This window comes from Neolamprologus brichardi, chromosome 14 (genome assembly GCF_056152115.1).
Source record: "Neolamprologus brichardi isolate AB-2024 chromosome 14, ASM5615211v1, whole genome shotgun sequence".
Taxonomy (NCBI): Eukaryota; Metazoa; Chordata; class Actinopteri; order Cichliformes; family Cichlidae; genus Neolamprologus; species Neolamprologus brichardi.
Genome location: NC_142117.1, coordinates 3,067,093 through 3,091,684, shown reverse-complemented (window position 1 = coordinate 3,091,684; position 24,592 = coordinate 3,067,093). Strand labels below are relative to the sequence as shown.

The window sequence follows — 24,592 nt, the reverse complement described above, 5'->3', positions numbered from 1 at the left end:
TGGCGAGCTTTGTGCCAGCAATTGACTCAGCCTTTCTGGCATGAAGCTCAAACATATGGACTGTTTGTCAAGACAGACCATTTAATCCTTGGACTGTGGATGCTCTACTCCTAAACTGTGTCACCACTCGGAAAAAACGCTGTCAGCACTGCAATACCGATAATAGCCAAAACACTAGACAAACCAACATAAAGATTTTTTTGTCAAAGTTTCCTGCAGAACCATCTTTTCCAAACACAGCAATCACCTTCCATGCCATTGGGCATCTCTGCAGTGGTATATCATTATATGTGTGTGTAGACTGATTCCGCACACATGCCCATACCACCAGTCTAGCTGAACTACAATTCAAAAGACACAAAGAGCAAGACTTGGGGTGTGTGGAGGTGGGTATATTGGACTAGAACATCTTACAGTGCCTAACACTATAACAGATAGGATCATAGATATGTTTGTTACAGTCTGCAAAAAACAAAAACATAAATAAATAAATATCCAGTACAAAAATTAAACTTTTATGTGGCTGCCATATATTTAAGGAGCTGTCACATATTCTGATTTTACTAATGTTGCTTACTGAAACAGGACGTCTGTCCTCGATTAAAAGCATTGAAGCTTGCTGAATTTTCTGTTTTTAGGTTGAGTTATTCTTTCCTAAAAGATTTCTCGGATTTGACAGTGCCATCGCCCAACTGGTTCTTGGTCTTCCATGTGCTAATCCCCCCAAATTCCACTAACAGTGTTTATTTAATAATATTTGTATCAATATTTTTGATATGACAGATTATTCTGTTGGCAGTGTTAAATATAGGATGAAATGAATGATTTTCTTTGGTTCTCTTCTAGATTAATACACCACCGCTGGCTTTTTTTGTGTGTCTGTTTGTCGTTTTTCGAAGCATTTGTCCTAAAGTCAAATGAACCCAGCTCAGTCTGTTTGAGATAATCTGGTTACACGTTTAGATCAAAACAATAACCTTTACGTCACAGGGGGTTATGTGTCTATTTGAAAACATATTTGTAAATTCCCGTCGCCGTTATTCTGTTATATGGGTTCTTTTACCCCAGTAATATTTACGATAAACTACATTTAGCGATGCAATGTTTAGAGAGTTATGAAAAACAAAGCGACTGAATACAGAAGTGTTGATTTGCGACAGACCCCCCTCAGCAAGCACATAATGCTGCAGTCCAAGGCGCGCTAAGCGATTTGGCGCTAGTGTGTGTCCGGTGTTCTGTAATCAGCTGCTGCAGCGCAGACACTTTCCACTTTGAGCTTCTGGCTGTTTTTGAATCATACAGTGCCGTGACCTTCATGGCCAGTCATGTCTGAAGAAGAGATCAAGGTTTCCGATGAGCTTTTCAAAGATGTCAAATTCTACGTGGTTGGGGATATTGACCAAAAGGTGAGATTCTGGACGTTAGCAGCTTTAGCCAAGTTGGTAGCCTGTGCTAACTAGCTAAAGTCATTGACTCTAAAGCAGGTGATGCAAGAAAAGCTAAGTAGCAGCTAAGTATTCGAGCTGTCTTTAGCTAACCTCTATCAGGCCACGTAACGGTGCTTGAGACTTTCAAGTGACGCTCGCTCACTGAATAATTTGTGCAGAAGCTCCTTCAAACTGCACTTTCACGCAGCCCTTTAGCACTAGCTGCGAGTTTTGCATGTTAGCTGCTAGCGCCTAGCTTGCGGTTTGTGAGGCTAAGGCTGGCTGCTGCCGCTTGTTAGCATTATTTTTCTAAACGATTAGCCTCAGTAATATTGCTTGGCACTTCTGATAAGCAGTGAAACGCTGCACTGCCGGTGTATTGTGTTACTTTTCATCAACCTATGACTGTCAGCATCTTGCTCAGTTATTCGCCCGTTACTGCGCATGTGTCCGCAATTCCACCCGTTGGTACTGAACACCTGTGGTAAAGAGCTGTCCTTCTTGTCAAATGGCACTATCCAGACGCTTTGAGTCTGCACCGAGAACAAACAATACAATTATCATTTACAGTCTTCTCATGGATTGATGTCTTATTGGGATTGCTCCAAGCTAAACCTCACATTCTAGTCTGGCTGCGGTTAACGGCTCAGGTACACTTATTCAGAGCAGAGAGGTGTGATGGACAGTGCCGTGTCTTCCTTTAGAATGCAGTCGTGCACGGTGGGAGAGATGAAAAATAATATATCAGTCACTGAAAAATGACAGTAACCAGCTCCCTCTTTGTCTGTTAAGGCACACAAGTAATAATTGTAATATTATTATCAAACATGCTATTATTAACACTAGATTTGGGTGGAGCACAGGGCTTCTCATCTTTTTCATCTCTTAAATGATCAGTTGTTAGTGCTTCATGCAGTCCATGTTAAGGGATGTGACAGGCCAATTTTCAGCCAGTGAGAAGAGGCTTTAATGGCGGTTTAGTCTTGAAGATTGCATTGAACAATTATATTTTTGTACATATTTACAGTCACGATAATATGCTGACATTTACACCCTAAACCAGCAACAGATCTGGCACTGCTGTCTCTTAAGGAATCGTGTCCTGATCAGAATGTGTGGAAATGGTTCCAGTGATAAAAATAGGCATCACGATATAAATGAAATGTCTCAAATCTTTGATGCAAAGTGTAATTGAAGCATTACAGCCTTTGAAATCCACTAGTCATTTTGTTTGTCAGGGATGGGCCTTCTCAGATAAGTGCTCACGCTGCCAGATAGTTGCCACAAGCGTCAGCTTAAACAATGCTCCTTTGCCAATAAGATTTCCTCATTAAAATGTTGGAGGTTGCTCTGAATCTGTGCCTGGGTGAAGGCAGTTTGAAGTTGTCTCTCAGACTCTGTGCTCCTCCTCCAAAGAATGATGACTGTTAGTCTTCAGTTTTCACAACGTGGACATTGTCCAAAGTTGGTGTGGATAGACTTTAAGGTCTTGGACTTAGCTGGTAGTACTTGTTCTGCTAAGCAACAAAGGTGAGCTACAGTAAAACCAAGTGTCCACTTAGTCTCTTTGCAGTCAGAAATGTAGGAGTTTCCACCTGCCTGACTGAGAGTGAGCTGAGACTGCTGACTGACACTGAGGAAGCCAACAACAGCAGCCTGCCTTCAGAGAAACACTAGATCAAAGCTCTCTGGTTCAGCAACTGAGCTTTCATAATCACTGATACTCTCACGTGGATGATAAAGAAATCACAAAAGACTTTTGTTGGAAACTCTGTGCTCAGAGCATCTACAGGTTATTGAGAATATCAGTATTTGTATTTATCCACACTTATCCTTCTGACCTATTTAGTTCAAAATAACTTTGAACTTGTGGCTCCCACAGCGTCTGTGTTAGTTAGTTAAATTGATGTAACTGCTCGTACTCCAGGTGGTGCAGCTGCTAAAAGCAGGAAAAGCTAAGGAGGTGTCCTACAATGCTCTGGCCACTCACATCATTGCAGAGGATGGGGACAACCCTGAGGTGGGCGAGTCAAGAGAGGTTTTTGACCTTCCTGTTGTCAAGGTAAGGGTTGTGTTACAACATACGCACTACTCCAAGTTTTTCTGTTTCTCACTCGATTCTGTAACAACATAACTTTTGAGACAGCTCTAACTCCTCTGCCATCATTTATGCATTCTGGTTGAATCTGTACCAGCAGCTTACAGACACGCCGTCGGCCTCTGACTTACAGTTCTGCTCATGTTTTTCAGCCATCCTGGGTCATTCTGTCAGTCCGATGTGGAGACCTGTTACCGTATCCTTCCACTGTCCAGACCAGCTCAGACTGCTGTTTGCCAATACATAAATCTATATTAATTCATTGATTGGTGCTGAAGGGTAATAACTAGACCTATGAAACAGTTCACATCAATGTGAGCATCAGTTAATGGTCATAAACATCAGTCTGTTCCTACAGATGTAACAATGTAACCACATTGGTAATAACAAATTGTCAAATAAGAGCGGCTTCTCCCTTTCTTACTTTCTCCATAACCAAGAACGCCACAGAGTTACTGGCTTCTCGCCAGAATCGGGGCAGATATTCTTTGGTGTCACAGCTTGTCTTCCCAGAGTAAGTGTGTGTGTGTGTGTGTGTGTGAGTGTGTGTGAGAGGGCTTACTATCAGGTGTGTATGTTTGGTGTTATTGCACTCTGAAAAACGTGACGCTTGTTTGTTGTGTTTGCACACAGCTTCCTGATGATCTCAATGCTCTGTGGGCTTACATGACCTTTTATGGAGGAGAATGCCAGCTTAACCTAAACAAGAAGGTCACTCATTTAGTATTGAAGGAACCTAAAGGGGTGAGTGTGCGCTCCATGGAGCAGAGTCTAAACTTTCAGCCATCGGTGCTGATATGCTGTTAGCGGCTACTTTCTTCTCGACACAAAGTCATATCTGACTTTTTCATAGGTTCACTTATTTATTTTCACTACAGATGGTATTTGATTGCATATACATGTGTATATTTGTCTCCAGGCTAAATTCGAGTGTGCCCTGAAGCACTCCGGCATCAAGATCGTCACCCCTGACTGGATCACAGATTCTGTTAAAGGTAACATCAGTGCAGGCAGTCTAACGATGCGTTTTATCAAGTTGTTAATTATCAGCTTCTTCAAACTGTATTTTTCTGTTTAACATTGTATGTTCAACTGAATATCTTTGGTTTTGGACTAAATTACTGAGAAACGGGCATTTTCACTATTTTTGTTGCAAAAAGAAAGTGTATGGCTGTATCAGTTCACTTTCCTTATTCAGCTTTAATAATGTATAAATTCTGCTAGTAATCGTTGTCAGACAGATTATCTGTAATAACTGTCCCTCTGTTCACCATTTAAAGATAAAGCCAGGAAGGAGGAGGCTCTCTATCACCCCAGACTCACATATGTGGAGCCAGAGGAAGAGGAGGAGAGTGAAGCAGAGTCATACAACCGTCATTCTGATGGAAGCTACAGCCCCCAGCGATCCCGGCTGTCCAGCGGTGGCTCATCAGATGAGGAGTCCAGCCCCCGCAGACGACCGGGACCCAAAAGACTGAATTCTGTCTCCCCGACCTCTCCACGCAAACCGGAGCGCCGCAGCGAACGGATGTTTGATGATTCTGACGACGACTCCTCCACAGAGAAGGAGGGCACCAACCTCAACTGGACGCCGGCTGAAGTGGTCACCCCAGCTCCCCCTATTACAACCGGCACAGCCAGGCGTCGGAGCGGGCCGCCCGGCATCAAAGACCCAGTGTCGTCCACAGGCAGTGGGCTGATCAACCTATGTGCGAATGTGCCTCCTGTGCCCGGTAGTGGCGGCGCCGTGCCTGCGGAGGCTCGCTCCGCTGCTGCCGCCATCGCTCACTCCGCACAGCAAGGTAGGTTTTTAAAAGCTTCGTCTGCAGCTCAGGCCTGCGTTAGATTCTCTTGCACACTGCGTGTTGAGAAATGTCAGATAGTATGGGAAGTATTTGTGGAAATAAAAATGAATGCAACACTGTTAAGCCTCTATAATGCATCATGTGCGCAACAGAGAGAGCTTTGGATTTGTGCAGCTTCATATCCTTTGGCAACATAAACAGCTGTAAAGTGAGAGACCTCTGGCTCATATCAATCAGGTTAATTCAGTTTCACTTATGTAACACCAAAACACAACAACAGTCTCCTCAAGGCAGCAATTAATGATTTGGGCCTAAAGATTTGCTTTGTGACGACCTGGTAAAATCAACCTGACAAGTCAGTCAGTGGTGGTTAGAAGCTGGTGGCAGCCGCTATGGAGTCGATTCCTAAAACTCCGTTCATGCTGGACCCGTCAGTGATTCCTGGCAGCCACATGTTGATGGGAAAAGTGCGTGTTCTGTGAACAGTTGTTGCCAATCATTAGCAGGAAATTGTTTGCAGAGAGGTATACGGTGCTCAAAGCACTGCATATTCAGTTGTTTCACTGAGAATAGGTCCTATAAATGAGTGCAGTTTAAAGTGTAAGAATTTCTTTTATTATGAAAATCATGTTTTGCATTGAAGAAAAGTTGAGTTGTTTGTTTGTAAATGGACTGGTTCTTATATATCACTTTTCTGCTTTACTCAAGCACTCAAAATACTCACGCAACTTGCCTCATTCACCCAAGAACCTTTTCTATGATTTTACCATCTCAGCGCTTTCTATCTAACACCTATCTTACCTCCTGAGCTACAAAAAGCCCAAGCTTACTGCACCTGGTATTCCCAGGCAGTCTCCCATCCAAGTACTAGGAGATTCAGCAGGTCACCCTTGGAAAAAAATTGCAAGTCGGAATTAGCCAAGAAAACTGCGGTCAGTCATTGAGCATTTCTCTAATGCCGGGCTCACACTGTGCGATTTTTTTTCAGTGGCGCGATTCAGCTCCTGCTCAAACTGTACGATTGACTCGCAGGGGTTAGAAGTTCGTAGGTCACGATGCAGGTCTCACACTATACGGCCCGATGCTCTGATGCGACCTGAGTGCTCACACTGTGCGTCCATAACATGAAGGTTATAACAGAAAATCTGTCGCTCGCTCTCCCTCTCTGTCTTTCACTCACACAGACACGCACACCACCATCAACTTTGCTAAATTGCTAATGAAAAACATGATCAGGCAGCTGTGATTGAGCAGCAATGTAAATCCAACTATTTTCACGGTTGTTGTGGTCGTGATAATTTTGTGAGGCCACATCGAAAAGGCTCGGATGAGCTTTCCAAAGTTCTACAAGTGCCTCCATCGCTTGTGTCCAGATCACACACTGCCGTGCTGCGCCGTCTTTTTCGCTGACGTTTGTGTTTGCGCGTGCGCAGTGTGAGAAACTGCGGTGACACCCTCGCGACCAAGCGATTGATGATCGGGAGCTGGTCGCGAGGTGTTAATCGCTTCTCGTTACCCCACGTATACTACACGATGCACGACGCACGATGAAGGCCAAAATCGGGCCAATCGCCAAAACGGTCGCACGACTCAAAAATCGGCTCAAAATGGGCCAAAAATCGCAGAGTGTGAGCCCGGCATAAATAAAAGTTAGTCATATATGTCTGAAAACAGAGAAAATTCCCTGATGCTGAGGTGAGTACAGTGAGCTCACAGGATTTAGTGCGCTGGGAGAGCAGCCGGCAGAGCCAAACTCAGTGTTGTTTAGATGTACATTCTCACACACGCACACACACACACACACACACACACACACACTCTCTTTCCAGTCTACTCTTCAGCTCTGCACTGTCCAATAAAAGTGAAAAATGTCCAGAACATTCTAATGATGTTTTTCTTTGAGCACAAATGTATCAAATTGTATGATTTCTGTTTTGTTATCCTGTCAATGAAGATGCTACTTCTCTCGCCTCTTCAGGTGTATCTGTTCCAGAGAGCATGTCAGGGTGGAGCCCGGCTGTTAGGACGCTGCGCAACATCACCAACAACTCCGACATGCAGCCTGCCAATCGAGCAGCCAGCGTTCATGTAAGAAACACAGCTTTGAGTGGTTATTTGTTTTCTGTGTTTATTGGTTCTATTTCACATTTTCAATAATTACTTTTGCACTGTGACAGTGACACACGTGCTGTTGAAGAAAGTAAGAGAGGGGGCAGCAGCTATTACAGACAGGGCCGTAAACCGTAAGAGTTGTACAGTTGTAGGAACAGCATAGATGGAATATTTGGATAGTGCTGCAAAGTGGGAGCACAGGGTGCGTAGAAGATTTCATTGAGATATTCACTGTGTCCTGGGTGGTGATTTATGCTGAGTGGATGATGCTCCATGAGACTGCACACGTCAACTCACATTTGAATCTCAATCGTGATTTTGACTTCCCACGGTTACTCTGATCAAATGTTCTATCAAATAGAATGAGAAGCAAATCTAGCACTCCCTAAATCCCAACAACACAGCTGCATATAGCATATCACAGCTGTTCCTGCCCGCGGAGCTCGAAGTTTGCTGGATGTAGTCCGAATGAGTAGCACTGCATTAAAATACAGACGGAAACAAAAACCAGAAGAAGAGCCTGTGTGGGTTCTCTCTACATGCACATTAGGTTAATGGGGTTCTAAGCTGGCTCTAGGCATTTTTACTAGTGGCCAATACGGACACTAGTAAAAACACGCTTCTGACCAAATTTTGACCATATTCTGTATTAGGGCTGCACGATTAATCGTTAGAAAATCGCGATCTCAATTCATACTTATGTGTGATCTCATTTCCAAATGACAACGATTTAAAAAAAAACAAAAAAAAAAAACAAAAGACGATTGTACCGCATTTTGATCCGGGACGTAATCTGCATGAAAACAAACGCTCACTCTTCCTGCTCAACCAATGACAAGGGCGGAGCCTTATACCACGTGATACAGAAGCTAGCTGCTAAAATTAGCAGGAAAAACAACGGAGAGCACGTCAGGGATGACGAGAAAGTGACAGGAGAAAATCCGTCCCGGTCAACCACCCAAACATCAATAACGGGAACCTTATACAGCGCTTCCCTATACCCGTCGAACTCCCGCAGGCACAAAGAAATTACGGAGGCTATCACTTATCACCTGACCAAAGATATGGCTCCATCAACACTGTGCAAAACGAGGGATTTAGGAAAACGATCAACACCCTAGACAAACGCTTTTTATTGTTGCACTACCTGCTCTATACACGCAGTGTCGAGCAACGGTGGAGACGGAATTTCAAGCAGTACAACATTTTGCGGCAACGACAAAACGTGAGACATTTGTTGTTTTTATGTTTATTTATTGTTTTTATGTTCAGTCTCAACTGTTACGAAGTTGATGTGCAGTTAATAAGTGCAATAAATATTTATACTGGAAAAGAAAATCGTGAGAGAATCGTGATTCTCATTTTATGCAAAATCTATTCTGTATGTATAAGTTGAACTTGGCTTCCAAATCGGTGGTTCTCAACTTGTCTGGCTTCAGGACACACCACCATCACCTCTTAACGATAAGCCGTGACCCAAATTTTCAGATTCTGGAATTTGGTGAATGAAAATATTGTGCGGTTTGAATCTGAGATAGTAGATCATAATTTCACAGTATGACGATACAAAAAACACACTTGAGAATCACTGGTGTAGAAATCTGTGGAACGGCAGCTGCTTCTATGTCAATCACCTTATGATCCAATAAAGACTTCAGGTCTTGAATGGGCAGAACAGTTAGGAGCATGCAGTATTAAAAAACATAAAAAAAAAGTGTGCAGTTAGGCTGCAGTGACAAAGTTCTTCTTTCTTTCTAACATTCAGTTTCACTTCTGCTCTTTGGGTTTTCACTGTTCTTTGTGGCTGACAGACCAACTACAACACAAGCCAGAGTTGTCCACAGACTGGAATGCATGTGTTGTACACTGCCTCCAACGACAGCAGAGCTCTCTGCAGACAGATGGGCTGAATGCAGCAGAGCAGACTATAAACTCAACCTCTGCTGGACTATAAATCCTGTTTTATTAGTTTTTCATTCAGATCTTCAGCTGCACTTGTGATATTTGGTTTGAAATACGTTACAGTGACATAAGGCTTACATACCATTGGGGGATGGTGACCAAGTCTTTTTATATAGAGGCTGTAATCATGTCATGTACATGTATAAATAGTTATGTTCAGTGATGGGAATAACGGCGTTACTTTTTCAGTAACGAGTAATCTAACTAATTACTGTTTCTATCGTTACAATGCCATTACAGTTACTAACAAGAAAATGCGGTCGCGTTACTATTTTTCAACAGACGGTTGAAGCTGTGTTCAGTTTACCGCACCTTACATCAGTTGCACGGAAGTAGCTGTAAGTAATCTGGGCGCTACAGCTTTAAAGCAGCTGCACGCTCCCGCGGGCAACAATAACTTTTTGGCACAACATCTGGGGTGCAAAACAATCGCAGGAGTGCTGCTGTTTGACTGAGGAAGAAGAAAGTGGTCGTGGTAAGCCAGTCACATGACCACTTCAAGATGACAAAGCAACAAGGTGATATATACCAGTTTTTAAATTGTGTTGATAGGCCACGTAAACCAGAGTCATGATAAATAATCCGGTCTTTAAGTCTGACATCATTAGCCATGGCTGGGCCCAAACTCTGCTGCAGGTCACTAAGTCCAACGATCACTGCGGCATCACTGACAGTTAAAAACTGTCTAAATCCTTTCATCCAGGTGTAACAATTAGGTTTAACATCCAGGCATCCATGAAAACGGAATTTATGAAATTTAACGGAGTTAGAAGTTAGCAGAGACGTACAGCTCTGCTATCATTTCGGACATAAGTGAAGACAGGAAACTGAGATAATCCATCCACAATATACACGTTTTTTCCTGAATAGTTTCGTCACGTTCACTGTCTAAGGAAAGCGCTAGCAAGTGCAAGCTCTGCTTATGAGCAAAAAATTAAAAAACAAAACAAAAAACAGGCCTTTCATGTTGGTGGAAAAATGCACCGTATCGACCAATCAAACCTTATGGCAACATGACATTTGGTTGTTTAGGAAGAGGGGGAAGTTTTAGGAGTGACAGCGAGAGAGAGAGAGAGCAGAAAAAGAGAGAGAGCGAGTTTTGAGATGTGAGAGATTTGTGACGTTTAGCGTGTTTGGAGTGTGTAGTTAGTGTGTAGTGCTGTGGATAGTTTTGTGTTGTGTGTCAGAACAATGAGGCGACTGCTGTCTCCAGGTAAAAACAGGAGGAGTGATGCACCTGCTGCTGTCAGACCTGCAGGTAGAGCAGGGCGATACGACCAAAAATATTTATCACGATATACATTTGAAAATTTGCGATAACGATATAACTGACGATATAATTGACACGAGACAAAATACTTTACAACTCCACAACTTTACATTGATGGGTTTTTGCACTAATATTTTCACTTAAACAACCAGCTGTTTTTTATGTGCATTAAAGTTATATAAAAGTTTAACAGTGCAAATGCAAATTCGTCGCTGACAGTTTAACCAAAAGGCATTTCAGTGGAAACCGGCCGACATATCCTCAGCATAACCATGATTAATATCCACAAAACTTATAAAGAGGTTAAACACACACAATACGGTAATATTATGTTGAAGCACAGTACGTATCACTCCGCGAGGCTCCGCCTACGATAAACAGATCTGCTTCATCTGTTTCATTCAACAATCCACTTTCACTCTTCTCGTTCTGCATCGCCGCCATGATTTTCCCGCCATGTGCGTATGTAAACAAAGGCACTGCGCATGCGCGTTTTACCCATATTCTATCACAATATTTCATTTTCTTATCGTTGCCCAACATTATAGCGGTGAGCGGTATGATATAGCCTAGCCCTACCTGCAGGTATCAGGCTGTGATGTTTCCTTTATAGTGGACAGAAATTATTGGAGTGGCACAAATAATTTGTGCGGCATCTTATTGAAGAACAGCTGATTGTTCTGTAAATAGTTTGAAATGGTCATTAAAAAAAGGTAAGTGGCTGCAAATAACTTCGTTTACAAAACTTGTGCATATGATTTTAAAATTGACAATTTATATTTGCATTTAAAGTTATGAAATATGATCATTAAACACGTTCGTGGCTGTTACAGTAAAAATAACTTTTTCTACTTGGATTTTATGTTTTTTGTCTGATTTTAGATCAGTTGTGTTAATACAGTTTGTCAAAATGAAAACATAACTGTAAAGTCAGACACGTGAGGTTGTGCTGAAAAGGATGAGACCAAACAAGGCAAATAAATCGTTTTTAAAGGTGAAATAGAGGAAACATCAAAAGTAGTTAAAATGGCCAATTATACCCTGAACCACATGGTTAAACATTTTTTAAGTAACACAATAGTTACTTTTCCTAGTAATTCATTACTTTTAGAATCTTGTAATTTAGTTACTAGTTACTTTTTGAAGAAGTAACTAGTAACTATAAATTACTTTTTCAAAGTAACTTGCCCAACACTGGTTATGTTATCAAGTAAAAAGAAGAGACTTAATCTCATACAACTGTATTTAAATCGGAGAATAAAAGTAAACAAGATTTTTGGAAATTCCAAGTTTTGGGACTAAACAAACCATAAAGACACAGGAACAATAGATCTGAGCTGTCTCAGATAAGCAGCAAGCAGCTCAGCCAAGATTAAGATACTTAATTACTTCACCTCATTTTTCTGGAGGTGACTGCTGTTGTGATTTGGCGTTGTTTAAATAACATTGAAATAAATGTTTTGATCTGCGTCAGACAAACACAGTCACCAGTTTGTCTAAGAGACTATCAGTGAATGACAGGCTTCTGGAGAACACAAAGTTGTGTGGAAAGTCTGACTCTAGACAACCTGACACTAGGGGGTCATGCTCCTTGAGTTGTTTCTTACAGCGGGCATGTTTCCAGATGTGCTCCTCATGCCTTTTCCTTTTGAAAACATCCTCAATTTGCTGTTCCCCCAGCAAATTCTCATTTTCTCCTTTCATGTGATCATCTCTTTTGTAGATCATCCAGCCTGCTAATCAAACAAAGCCCCTGGAGCAGCAGACGAATCAGAGTCATGCTCAGACCCTGAACAGCACCAATGTTCTTCTCTTCAATCAGGCCAAACTGACCAGTCAGCCCCTGACGGCCGAGCAGCAGCAATTACTACAACAGCAGCAGTCAAACCAGGCCGCTCAGCAGCATCAGCAGTTATCACAGCAGCCACAGCACCCCATGATGCACCTTCAGCAGCAACAACAGATGATGCAGCTACAACACCACCAACAGCAGCAGCCACAGGCTGCTCAGCAACAAGGGTTCCCACAGTTGCCTCTGCAGCAGCAGCAGTTCCTACAACAGCAGCAGCAGCAACAAATGCACCAACAGCAGATGTTTTCCCAGCAACAGCAGCAGCACGTGTTCTCCCAGCAGCAGCTGCGACCTCAGCAGCCCTTACGGCCTGGACTACAGCAGTTGCAGCAGCAGCAGCTGCTGCAACAACAGCTGCAGCAGTTGCAGCAGCAGCAAAGAATGCAGATGTTACAGCAGAATCAACAGCAGATGCACCAACAGCATCTACAACAGCAGCAGCAGCACTTCATGCAACAGCACCATCAGCTGCAACAAAAGCAGCATTTGCAGAACCAGCATCAGAACCAGCAGGCCGTGCAGCAGCAGCAGACAGCCATGCTGCAGCCACCGCTCCAGCAGCCGCCTCACGTCTCCCAGCTGTTCGGACACGAGCCGGGCCAAGAAAGTGAGTGAAGTCTTGATTACTGTGGGTAGGGTCACATTTATACTGCTAGAACTAAAGAAGGCCAGAGTGAAGCTTCATTGTATTTAGATCATCACATTTTTAAAAAAAATCATTTTCGACCCAACCGTCCACGTTCAGACCTTTTTTCCACACATGGAAAAGTGTGGAAATTAAATGACTGAGAAATTACAACAGAGAAAAACTAATTTTGTTTAGACCTACTGCCCTGTAGGAGTCTGTGTTACAGTTTCAAAGATCAAAACATTTAAAGGTACGGGAATAATTTATTTTCTTAATAACAATTAAGAGCAATGAAAAAGGGATTAGTAGTAATAGTGCAAGAATTTGAATAATTTAATGAATATGCTAGATTGTTTTTAATATCATTTAGTACAGTTGTTAGACTGCTGCAGGGCAATGTGCACGTCTAAAACGTGGGCCTTGAATATGAAAAGTATACACATGTTTTCTAAGTTATAATAAGAGTTAAAATAGCATTTTGTTCATTTTTGTGACTTAGAATTTCACATCAAAGTTTTCTATCTATTGTTGCATCATTGTGTAACACAACTGGGGTGGCTGTAGCTCGGGAGGTCGAGCAGGTCGTCTACTGATCGGAAGGTTAGTGGTTTGATCCCTGGCTCCCAGGGATTGAACAATGTTGTTTGAATTTTAGTTAGTAAACAATTAAAAGCATAGGAGGGAGTGATGGTGTGACTGCGGCATGTAGTATAAAGCGCTCTGGGAGAATAGAAAATCACTATTTACCACAACTATACACCATTCAGATATTCACTAATTGTTTTTTGCACTTTTAATCATATTAAGTTTGTACAGGACAGTTTGGTTTTAGTTTTGTTTATTTTTTTAAAATAATTTTTACTCAGACTTTTGATTTTTGATGCATCTTTCACAAATTATAGATCCTGATTCATTTCTATAATAAGAGAAAATTTCAGGTTCTTACGGGGGGTGAATGGGCTATTTTATTAAAGAAATGTATCTTTTTTCAGTTTAGTTCAATTCAGTTGAATTTAATTTATATTGTGCAGTTGCGTCAAGGCACTTTATGTTGTAAAGACCCCACAATAATACAGAGAAAAGACCCAACAGTTAAAGAACACCTTTTAAGCAAGCACTTGGCAACAGTGGGAAGGAAGAACTTCGTTTGAACAGGAAGAAAAGTCTCAGCTAGAGATGCTTCAGGTTCTTTGTGGTGGGCTTGTTTAAGGGCCTGACGGAATGAGTGTCACATATAATAATAATAGTAATAATTTATATAGCGTTCTTCACAGGATAAGAACCACAAAGTGCTTCACAATAATATAAAACAGATGTGCAAAAACAACACAATCGATCATTTCGCACAAATCTAATTAAAGCCAGTCTAAATAAACGAGTCTTTAGCTGTCGTTTAAAAGAATGAATATAATCAAGGCAACGTAACGATGGAGGCAAAGCATTTCACGTCTCGGGGGCCGCCGCTCTAAAAGACTGATTTTGATTAGCCTTTGAGGCCACACAGAAACTGATGTGCTGCTGTGCTCACAGTCAGCAGCAGCAGAGGTCGAAGACGGGAGAAAGAGTCAGCTTTGATGGCTGAGAGGACAGCAGCTGTTTTCGCCACCTATCTTTCCAACATAGGAGACTAAAGTAATACAGGGTGACTGATTATCTGTTGCTGGCTTGATATTGTTTTGTGTTATTGTGTGACTTGTGCTTTAATGGGTGAGTTTAGTCACAGAATGCACTAAAACACAAGTCACACAAAGTCTGTGACCACAAACTGAACCTGTCCAAGTCTTTTAAGTCTAATTAAGGAAATGAGCACACCTGCTGATTGAGATGATGAATTTCTATAGAAGGCTGGGTCTCTGGTAACTGCAGCATTGAAACTGCTGTCAGTCCTGCACTATCTTCAGTCTGTGATTCTTTCTTTCCCCAGTCCCACAGGATGGCTTCCTCCTGGGCTGTGTGTTTGGTATTGCCGACTATCCAGAACAGATGGCTGACAAACAGCTCCTTGCTACATGGAAGAGGGTAAGTCACTGAGAGAGAGTATGAAAGACAGGAGACAATGCTGAGCATCAGACAGATCAGTGTTTGTTTACCTCCTTCGTCAGGTCATTCAGGCGTGTGGAGGCTCAGTTGATCCAACCCTAACCAGCCGCTGCACACATCTGCTGTGTGAAAGTCAGGTCAGCAGCATGTACGTACAGGTAAGGATGTCTCCCATGAGAACAGACACAGAGTTTGTGGAGTGTGGAATCCCAGTATGACTATCCTAAATGTTTTCATACTCATTCATTAGTAGTGGTGGGTATCGTTTAGGTTTTATCTGATACCAGTACCAAACCGGTACTTTTGAAACGGTGCCAGTGCTTAAAGAATGGAGAACACAAAATTGGTCCAAAAACCTCTCATGTTCAGCTGTTTTTTGTAAAAAGATAACAATGTTAGCCTTTTCTGCAGCTATGGGGCATATATGGTATCACTCTTGGCTGGAAGCAGCTTAAACAATGGAAAAACTTTGTCCAAAAACCTCTCGTGTTTAACTGTTTTCCTCTTTTTCTTTGGTCATTTTAGCCTTTTTGTCCAGGGTGAAGGGAGTATCTGCCATCAAACAAGAAGACAGCTGCATGTAGCTATGATGGTGTTTGCTAGTTCACCTTACATGCATTAATGTAATAACGTGGTTAGCCTACTCAACGTAAATTACACACGAACAACATGAAGCTACTCACGCAGAGAAGAACGGCTGCTGCTGCATCATCATCCTCATCATTTCTGCTACACTGGCAGGGCTAGGGGCCAGGACTCTCCTCTTCGGGTTTTTGGGGGATGTTGCTAACTCCGGGTCGATAACAGGCACCACACCCGCAGTGGATGTGCTCGGTGTGAGGTCTCGCAGCAAGCTATCAAATACGGCGCATTTCTCGGCTTTAAAAAAACGCTATGAGTCGCCAGGTGTTTCATCAGATTTGAGGTGTTACCTCCTTTGACAGTATCACAGTATCAGCTTAAAGCACTTGTTGCAGCTGCTGAGTTTGCATCTTTTGCTGTGAAGTACAGCCAGACTTTGACCGCTTCGCCTTGGGCATTTTTAATCTGTAGCTCTGCTCTAAAAGAACGTACGTACCTGGACCCGCCTACTATCCTCGGAAACGTAAAATGATTGGCTAGAATCTAAAGTGTGTCACAGCTCAGGAAAAAAAAGCACCGAAATGTGCGCTGCTTTTCGGTCTGGTTACTACCGTTTATGACAGAACCGGTACCCATCCCTATTCATTATTGGCCTTTAACTGGAGTGCAACATTTAGTATCACCTAAATGTTGATACTTTATTGTGATGAATGAGACAAACCCTTGAAAGGGACAGATATTACCCCTCCTCTCCTCAGAGGCTGGAGGAGAAATACTGAACTTCTGCTGGTTGAAACTGAACCCAAAGCACGTTTCCTCTTCCAGGCACTCAGAGAGGGGAAACGCTGTGTAACCGCCCACTGGCTCAACACTGTGCTGAAGAAGAAGAGGATGGTTCCTCCTCACCGGACGTTACATCTGCCATTTGCCTTCCCTCCTGGAGCCAAACCCTGTTCTCAGCACGTACGTCCGCCGTTTCTTTTAGCAGCAGTTCTTCTACAGTCTTTGTACTTGGTGAACTTAATGAACTTAAATGCTGCACTCCAATTGGCAGGAAGCATTTCTGCTTGTCAGATCTTTACTCCAGCTGTTTGTTGCTGTCTTTCCTCAGATCATATCAGTGACGGGTTTTATGGATGCTGACAGAGATGATCTAAAGCTGATGGCCTACCTGGCTGGTGCCAGATACACCGGATATCTCTGTCGCAGTAACACTGTCCTCATTTGCAAAGAGTAAGAGTTGGGGTCGGGTAGATGAGTTCCTCTTTGGGTGTTCTTTTGTAATGCACGCAGTATATCCATAGAACTCAAACTATACAAGAACAATCTTACTTTTGGTTCTATGTCGTTCCTGGAGTGTACTCCTCCTCATCTGTATGTGTGAAGGACTCTTCAGGGTTCTCTTTATCCTAAGATCAGACGGTTTGTTTTGTTAGTCCAGCATTTTCACTCTTTTATTTCCCAACTTTGTTGCAACTTGTTTGAAATGTCTCATTTTCTTTTAAACATTTTTCAGTTGAACCGTCACTTGTCAAGCACACTGTCAGTTTTATGGTTGTCTTGCTAATATCACTTTAGACCCAGTGGGCTTAAATATGAGAAGGCCAAGGAGTGGAAGATCCCTTGTGTGAACGCCCAGTGGCTGTGCGATATCCTGCTGGGCAACTTTGAAGCACTGAGACAAATCCAGCACAGCCGATACTCCATCTACACACATCCTGAACCACTGGTGCCTAACCCACAGCTGGTCCAGAACCTGCTTGGTACGTACGCCGTCACTGCAGTTGTTACGTAGTGAGCGATTACACGAAGGCTTAAAGATATAACCAATATCTCTAACTCGCCACACACTCTCTGTGGATTATGCTTAGTTAGTCTAACCTGACTGGAGTCACACAGAGCTCTGATTTTGATGTTTTATCACTTGGAATGGCCACACTTTAAGATACTGTCCTGATTACCGTGTGCATTTCTCTGTAGCTGCTTGGAGAACACCAATCAAAGTCTCTTCTGAAGCTTTGGCGGTGAGTTTTTGTGTCACAGTGTTCTTCACAGGTTTTTGTTTGTCCGTAACCCCTCTCTCAGCCTGCTCTGAATCCTCTGCTCCAGACAGTTTCTTGGATTGACATGACGTCAGAGGATATTACTGATAAGATCATCTCAGCTAGGGATGCAACGATACCATTTTTTTCAAACCGATACTTGGATCTGAGTACTTGCCGATACAGAGTACAAAAAACGATACTTCTACCACACACACACACACACACACACACACACACACAATGAGTTGGAAGAAAGTTTTTATTTTATTCTCTGCCGATAAAAAATAAAATCTTAATAAAAATGACCACAAAAAAATTGTGAAAGTGAAAAATAAGCACTTCTGTTAAATTATTGCAGAGTCTCCACATTGTAATTTAACAAAATATCACTGAACTATTGGCACTGTCTCGAGCTTTCAGAATAATAAATAAACACTTCTGTTTGGAATAAAATAAATACAAATTAGGTTTGAGAATAAAATAAACTTTTAAATTATTGCAGAGTGTCCATATTGTAAACAAACAAACAAAATAACAAAAGTATTTGGCATTGACGAACAAACTCCTCATCTGCCCGTGGATCATCAGTCCACTGTGCCGTTAAACCGAGGACTGACATCACGCACACACTGCTTGTCTTTACCTCTTTAGAAAGTTTTGGCACCATTATCTCCCTGATGTGTGGGCGGCTTTGAATTTCATATCGCAGCTCGAGTATGCTGAGAAGACGGTGCAATCCTATGTTTTCCACGACCGGCATTGGCTGGTCATCCAGAGCGATAAAATGAGTCAGAGCCTCTGTTATTTAAACTGCCTGTGGATTTTCTCTTGACATTTTTCATCGCTTTTCCAAAACCTGAGTTAAAGTTGGCTGTTCCACACTGCTGACATTTTGTTTAGCCTAGCTACAGCAGCCTCCAGTTTCTCTTTTTTATCTGGAGCCGCCAGTCTCACTCGTCTAACCCTGTGCCTGTTTAGCGGGGGATGTCCCCCTAGTGGCCAATCTAAAAAACTACAACAGAAATGACAATCCACCCTCTGATTAATGAAATAAGTTGGTATCGGTTCATGGTATCGGTTAACTTTTACGAGTATGAGTACACACACATTTTACAGTATCGGCCCCGATACCCGTATCGGTATCGGTGCATCCCTAATCTCAGCCACACATTTCTAGCTTTAACCACAACACCTCGCACACTTATTCAGTTGTTGGGGGCAGTTATTCACAGGAAAATATCTGTGTGAAAGTGATTTGTTTTTTAGTGCGTTTGTCCTTAAAAAGGTGAATCAGTCATAGAAGAGAGAAGCAGCAGATGAACATGTACGGGCTCGTCTGATTGGGCTTGTGTGGTGTCTGTTTGGTGTTTAGAGCCTCCAGCTGCTGCAGAAGCAGAAGATCAGCGACTCAGCGAACCCACCTGCAAACAAGAAGGCCAGGTCGGTATAGCAGGTTAGGGACTAGCCCGTCACTCCTCTGCACGAGAACAGAGTCGGACCACACGCCCTCCAGACCGCCATGTCTAATGATGCTTTGCATTTCTGTCTCTGAAGACTGGAGGAGATCCAGTCCCCGAGTAAGAAGCTTCCTCCAGAGTCCACTCCTCGGGTCATGTTCACAGGCTTTGAGCCTATGCAAGTACAGCAGTACACCAAGGTGAAAGCAGCCGTCCCACGCTCAAACATTCAGTGTGTTGTTAGAGACTGAAGCTCAGATTAGTGAGAACATCTGAGCCTCAGCTGCTGTTTGAATTTGTCCCCGTCCTTCCTCCTGCAGAGGTTACACGCTTTAGGTGGGGAGCTTGCAGACAGCAGTCAGAAAGTCACTCACCTTGTGGCCAGTAAGGTGACTCGCACCGTCAAGTTCCTCACCGCCATGTCTGTGGTCAAACACATAGTCACCCCAGAGTGGCTGGAGGAAAGCTGGAGGGGTCAGAAGTTTGTGGGTATGTTTGCGTCCCACCCTCCTTTTTCTTATCTGTGATTTGTTGATATTAAAGTGGGAACTGCGCGTTTACCTGTATATGTTTCGCTAACGGGAGCAAACCTGTTTGTGTTACAGATGAGCAGAGTTACACTCTGAGGGACGCAGAAGCAGAGGTGTTGTTTGGCTTCAGCCTGGAGGAGTCACTGAAGAGAGCCCAAAGTGCTCCTCTCTTTAAGGTCCTCTGACAACATGATCGCTGTGTTCAAACAAAAACGTTTTTTTCTTGATGCCAATTAAAGAATTCAGAAGTAGGGCTGTGCGACGTGACCAAAATCTTATATCCTGATAACAATGTATGTTCTGGGAACCCGACTTGTGTGAAGTGTTTTCAGCCGGGCGTCCTGTACCTGGAGTCAAGTGTTTTGACTAGGGATGGGTGTCGTTTAGGTTTTATCCGATACCGGTGCCAAACCGGTACTTTTGAAACGGTGCCGGTGCTTAAACGGTGCTCAAACCGGTGCTTAAAGAATGAAGAACACAAACTTTGTCCAAAAACCTCTCATGTTTAACTGTTTTCCACTTTTTCTTTGGTCATTTTAGCCTTTTTGTCCAGGGTGAAGGGAGTATCTGCCATCAAACAAGAAGACAGCCGCATGTAGCTATGACGGTGTTTGCTAGTTCACCTTACATGCATTAATGTAATAACGTGGTTAGCCTACTCAACGTAAATTACACACGAACAACATTAAGCTACTCACACAGAGAAGAACAGCTGCTGCTGCATCATCATCCTCATCATTTCTGCTACACTGGCAGGGCTAGGGGCCAGGACTCTCCTCTTCGGGTTTTTGGGGGATGTTGCTAACTCCGGGTCGATAACAGGCACCACACCCGCAGTAGATGTGCTCGGTGTGAGGTCTCGCAGCAAGCTATCAAATACGGTGCATTTCTCGGCTTTTAAAAAAATGCTATGCATCGCCAGGTGTTTCATCAGATTTGAGGTGTTACCTCCTTTGACAGTATCACAGTATCAGCTTAAAGCACTTGTTGCAGCTGCTGAGTTTGCATCTTTTGCTGTGAAGTACAGCCAGACTTTGACCGCTTCGCCTTGGGCATTTTTAATCTGTAGCTCTGCTCTAAAAGAACGTACGTACCTGGACCCGCCTACTATCCTCGGAAACGTAAAATGATTGGCTAGAATCTAAAGTGTATCACAGCTCAGGAAAAAAAAGCACCGAAATGTGCGCTGCTTTTCGGTCTGGTTACTACCGTTTATGTCAGAACCGATACCGGTACCCATCCCTAGTTTTGACCGATGCATGAAACGATATTTTTAGATATAAGTTGTAACGGCCGCTATTTTGAGCACCTGACGGCTCTTTTTTTTTATTGCTTCTCAACTCTCTCCATCCTCTTTCACGGGATTCTTGCATAGGTAGAAGAGGTTTGTCGTGTTTGAGTCTGAGTGGACCGGTTTGCAGCATAGTACAGTTTTCTGGTCCGTGTCAGAGTCTTTATAACCATGTCCATGCTACAGGAATAAGATCCTTGATTTGTTTTGACTGGTCTTTGTGTTTGGAGCCAGTTGTTTCTGCCTCTTCACTGGCCATGCTGGGAGTCTCTGTGCCCCGATGAACAAATATTGCTGTAAACAGTGTGTTTTGCAACACCATGAAACAAACGATGGCGTATAATTTGAAACGATATATTTCGTCATATTGCACAGCCCTATTCAGAAGTGCTAAACTCATTTTACCTTTTTGTTCATATTAGGCCTTTATATATATAATGGGTCAGTTGACTGGACTAGTATATTTAAACTGAGCTGGACTAACTGGAAACCAGTGTACTAATCGTTCTGATGATTAATGGTTGAGTCTCTTTTCCTGTGACACGGTGATGCAGGGGAAGTACTTCTACCTCACACCAGGGATCTGTCCGAGCCTCAGCACGATGAAGTCCATCCTGGAGAGCGCTGGAGGGAAGCTGCTGACCAAGCAGCCCTCGTACAGAAAGATCATGGAGCACAATCAGAACAAGGTGCTGAAAGTTGCTGCAACTCTTTCATGTCCACAGAGGTGGTGGGTTCCTGTGTGACGATATGGCAGAAACCTGGGAGGAGTTTAGCTTTTATTTTCATGTATTTTCATGTCAGAACAAAATAAAACAAACAGATGTTTGACAGAAGTCTTTTATTACAGTTTTCTCTATAAATCAGTAACCACATGTTGGCATTTGGTTGCAGAACCTTCCGGAGATCATATTAATCTCCTGTGACAATGACCTTCACCTCTGTAGGGAATACTTCCTGAAAAACATTGGTAAGATGCTCTCCAGGGCCCATTTTTATTTATCCTCTTTTTTTTACAGAGTGTCTTCATAAAGTTGACTTTGTGTTTCACTCTTGTGCTCTCTCTGTTTTCCAGATGTCCACAATGCTGAGTTCATTCTGACTGGAGTTCTCACCCAGAAACTTGACTATGAATCATATCCTTTACAGTCTCACAGTAACTAGTTTAGTTTGCTGACATGTTGTCAACAACAGCTTTTTGCTTTCAGTCTTTAACCCTTTAAAACCGGTCAGAGCAGCACGCTCTGTTTTGCGTAACTATTTTTAAATCCTGGTAGCTCTGCAACCACGTGAGCTAGCGCAATAATTTTTTTTGCATATGAAAGCGGAGGAGTTGTACTTACATCTTATGCCATCAGCTTGTCCTCGGTCACAGTTTCCTTCCACATATAACTTTGCAAAAACTGCATAAAAAGCACTTGTAGCAACAAAAACATAATATTCCAGAAACACGCTTTGCCGATCCGATCAGCTGTTCATAACACTTCCTACGTTGGAATAGACGTCAGAGCGAACTATCGCATGTCCGCCATGACCTGCCCGAAACCGGAAGTGATGTAATTTTCGCGAAAATGTAGTTTTTTACCGTCCGGGCCTCATGAGCCTATACTGGTGTTTTTAAAAGTTATGTTTGACTTTATGACTTTCTGTGTGGTTTCTGGGATGCTTAGGACTCATATTGCACTGCTGGAAATAGTTTATTTTGATGCATATGCTGCTTTTTTGCAAATTTGCATTATAATATTTATTTTCATTTTTCCTGCAGTGTATGAAAACTAGTGTATTTCAAAAATAAAACTATGAAGACACTCAAAATAAATTTCCTGTGGTGGGAAACTATTTTGTGCAACTTTTTTGTATTTACAGTTTTGAGGGATAAGCCTCTTAAATTTCTCTAACTAGAAATATATGTTAAAAAAACAAAAACAATTTTCAATTTTTTGGTAGTTTATTGCACTTTTTTGCAATTTATGTAAGTACTATGCACTTAATTCAGACATATTATTAAAATCTAGGCTGTAATGGTTGTATTGATGTATATCAACTTGAAATGCTCCCAAAAATGGCTCCACAGCATGTAAACATATAATATCAGCTCTGGCGGACTTGGTTCTATGGTAGGTCTTAAAGGGTTAAACCCAAAACGATCCCAAATTAAAGCTGTAGAGTTGTTCTTCCAGGCAGGAATCATGCAGTCAGTGGGAAACAAACGCATTAGTGACATGTCATCTTCACTGCAGTGTGGACTAAACACACTATTGGGAGATTTGTGGATTCATCACTCATGATGAATCCACAGTGATGAATCTAATAAGTCTGCCTGAGATTGCACAGGTCTTCACTCACTGTCATGTTATCTATGAACTAATGCACACGTGCCAATCGTTTGGCATCAACAAAAATACGCAATAGTGGTATTTTCCAAAGCGGCCTGGAGCCCCCCCGGAGCCCCCCCCCGTAATACTAATGTGGATGTTATTAGCAGATAGAGGCCAGAACTGCAGCTGCGTTTGATAGAGGTGGGAATCACCATACATCCCACAATACGATATTATTGCGATTTTTTTAAAAATATTTAGCGATATTCAGATTCTGTACATAAAGGTAAACTTTATCAATATTCATTTTCTCTAATATCAAAGTCTCACACTCAGTCTTTCTCTCATTTCAGTTTGATTGTTGACAAACTGAACGGTTTGTATTACAGTCTAGTCCAACTTAACTGAATCAACCATCTGGTACAATTATAGCTATTCTGAACTATGCAGTTTATGAAAACTATGCAGCCCCTTCAGCAACTGAAGAATTTGAAAGTCAATTAAAACAAAATATAATTTTACATTAAATAAAAAAGTTTTAAACTTAATTAAAATAAAACATGTCTTAAATTAAAATAAGTAAACTGTCATGTTTATTGCTGCAAAAACAAGTTAAACACATTTGGACAGTGAAGGAATGTCAGGATTCTTGCTCAGAAAAAGGATCAACATGCTCTGAAGTCAGAGCACAAAAACCTTTTTGTAACAAAATATCACCATACTACACAGTATCCATTTTTCCCCCACCCCTAGCGTTTGAGCCCATCGAGAAATGTTTTGCTGTGTGATGTAGTGTTACTGTGTTTAGTTTCCTTGACAGTCACACATATAAGTTCACTTGATGACGCAGCAGCATAAAGAAGAGGACACGGGACAGGATGAGGACGTCCGTGTGTACAGTCCAGCCACACTGACTTTTCTATGTTTTTATTTCTGTGCAGATGTCTCCAGTCTTTTTGTAGCCTTTTGTTACCTGTTTGACTAATTAAATGGATGTTATTTTTGTGAAATAATTGTTTAAATTATGGAGGATGAAACTTTTTTTTCTGTTGTTGAGAATAGGATGTGTAAAGCTTCAGCTCACAAATGCTGCTTTTTGGAATAAAAACACTTTGATTGTGAAAAATGCTTTCAGCGTCATACCTGATCAAGAAAACTGTTAATAACTAAAGCAA

General features: G+C 42.2%; 1 protein-coding gene across 1 annotated transcript; it reads left to right on the top strand.

The window, feature by feature from the left end:
• The first annotated feature begins 1,220 nt into the window (after positions 1 to 1,220).
• Positions 1,221 to 24,543, top strand: paxip1 (PAX interacting (with transcription-activation domain) protein 1). The gene is made up of 23 exons (XM_087850634.1): positions 1,221 to 1,406; positions 3,355 to 3,489; positions 3,678 to 3,721; positions 3,976 to 4,039; positions 4,159 to 4,269; positions 4,445 to 4,520; positions 4,806 to 5,327; positions 7,309 to 7,418; positions 12,398 to 13,133; positions 15,079 to 15,173; positions 15,257 to 15,352; positions 16,602 to 16,739; positions 16,888 to 17,009; positions 17,355 to 17,539; positions 17,757 to 17,800; positions 19,194 to 19,261; positions 19,376 to 19,478; positions 19,599 to 19,767; positions 19,884 to 19,984; positions 21,654 to 21,788; positions 21,994 to 22,069; positions 22,175 to 22,239; positions 24,248 to 24,543. The coding sequence occupies exons 1-23, from the start codon at positions 1,326 to 1,328 to the stop codon at positions 24,257 to 24,259; spliced, it is 3,288 nt and encodes a 1,095-aa protein (XP_087706760.1). The 5' UTR covers positions 1,221 to 1,325; the 3' UTR covers positions 24,260 to 24,543.
• The last annotated feature ends 49 nt before the right edge of the window (positions 24,544 to 24,592 follow it).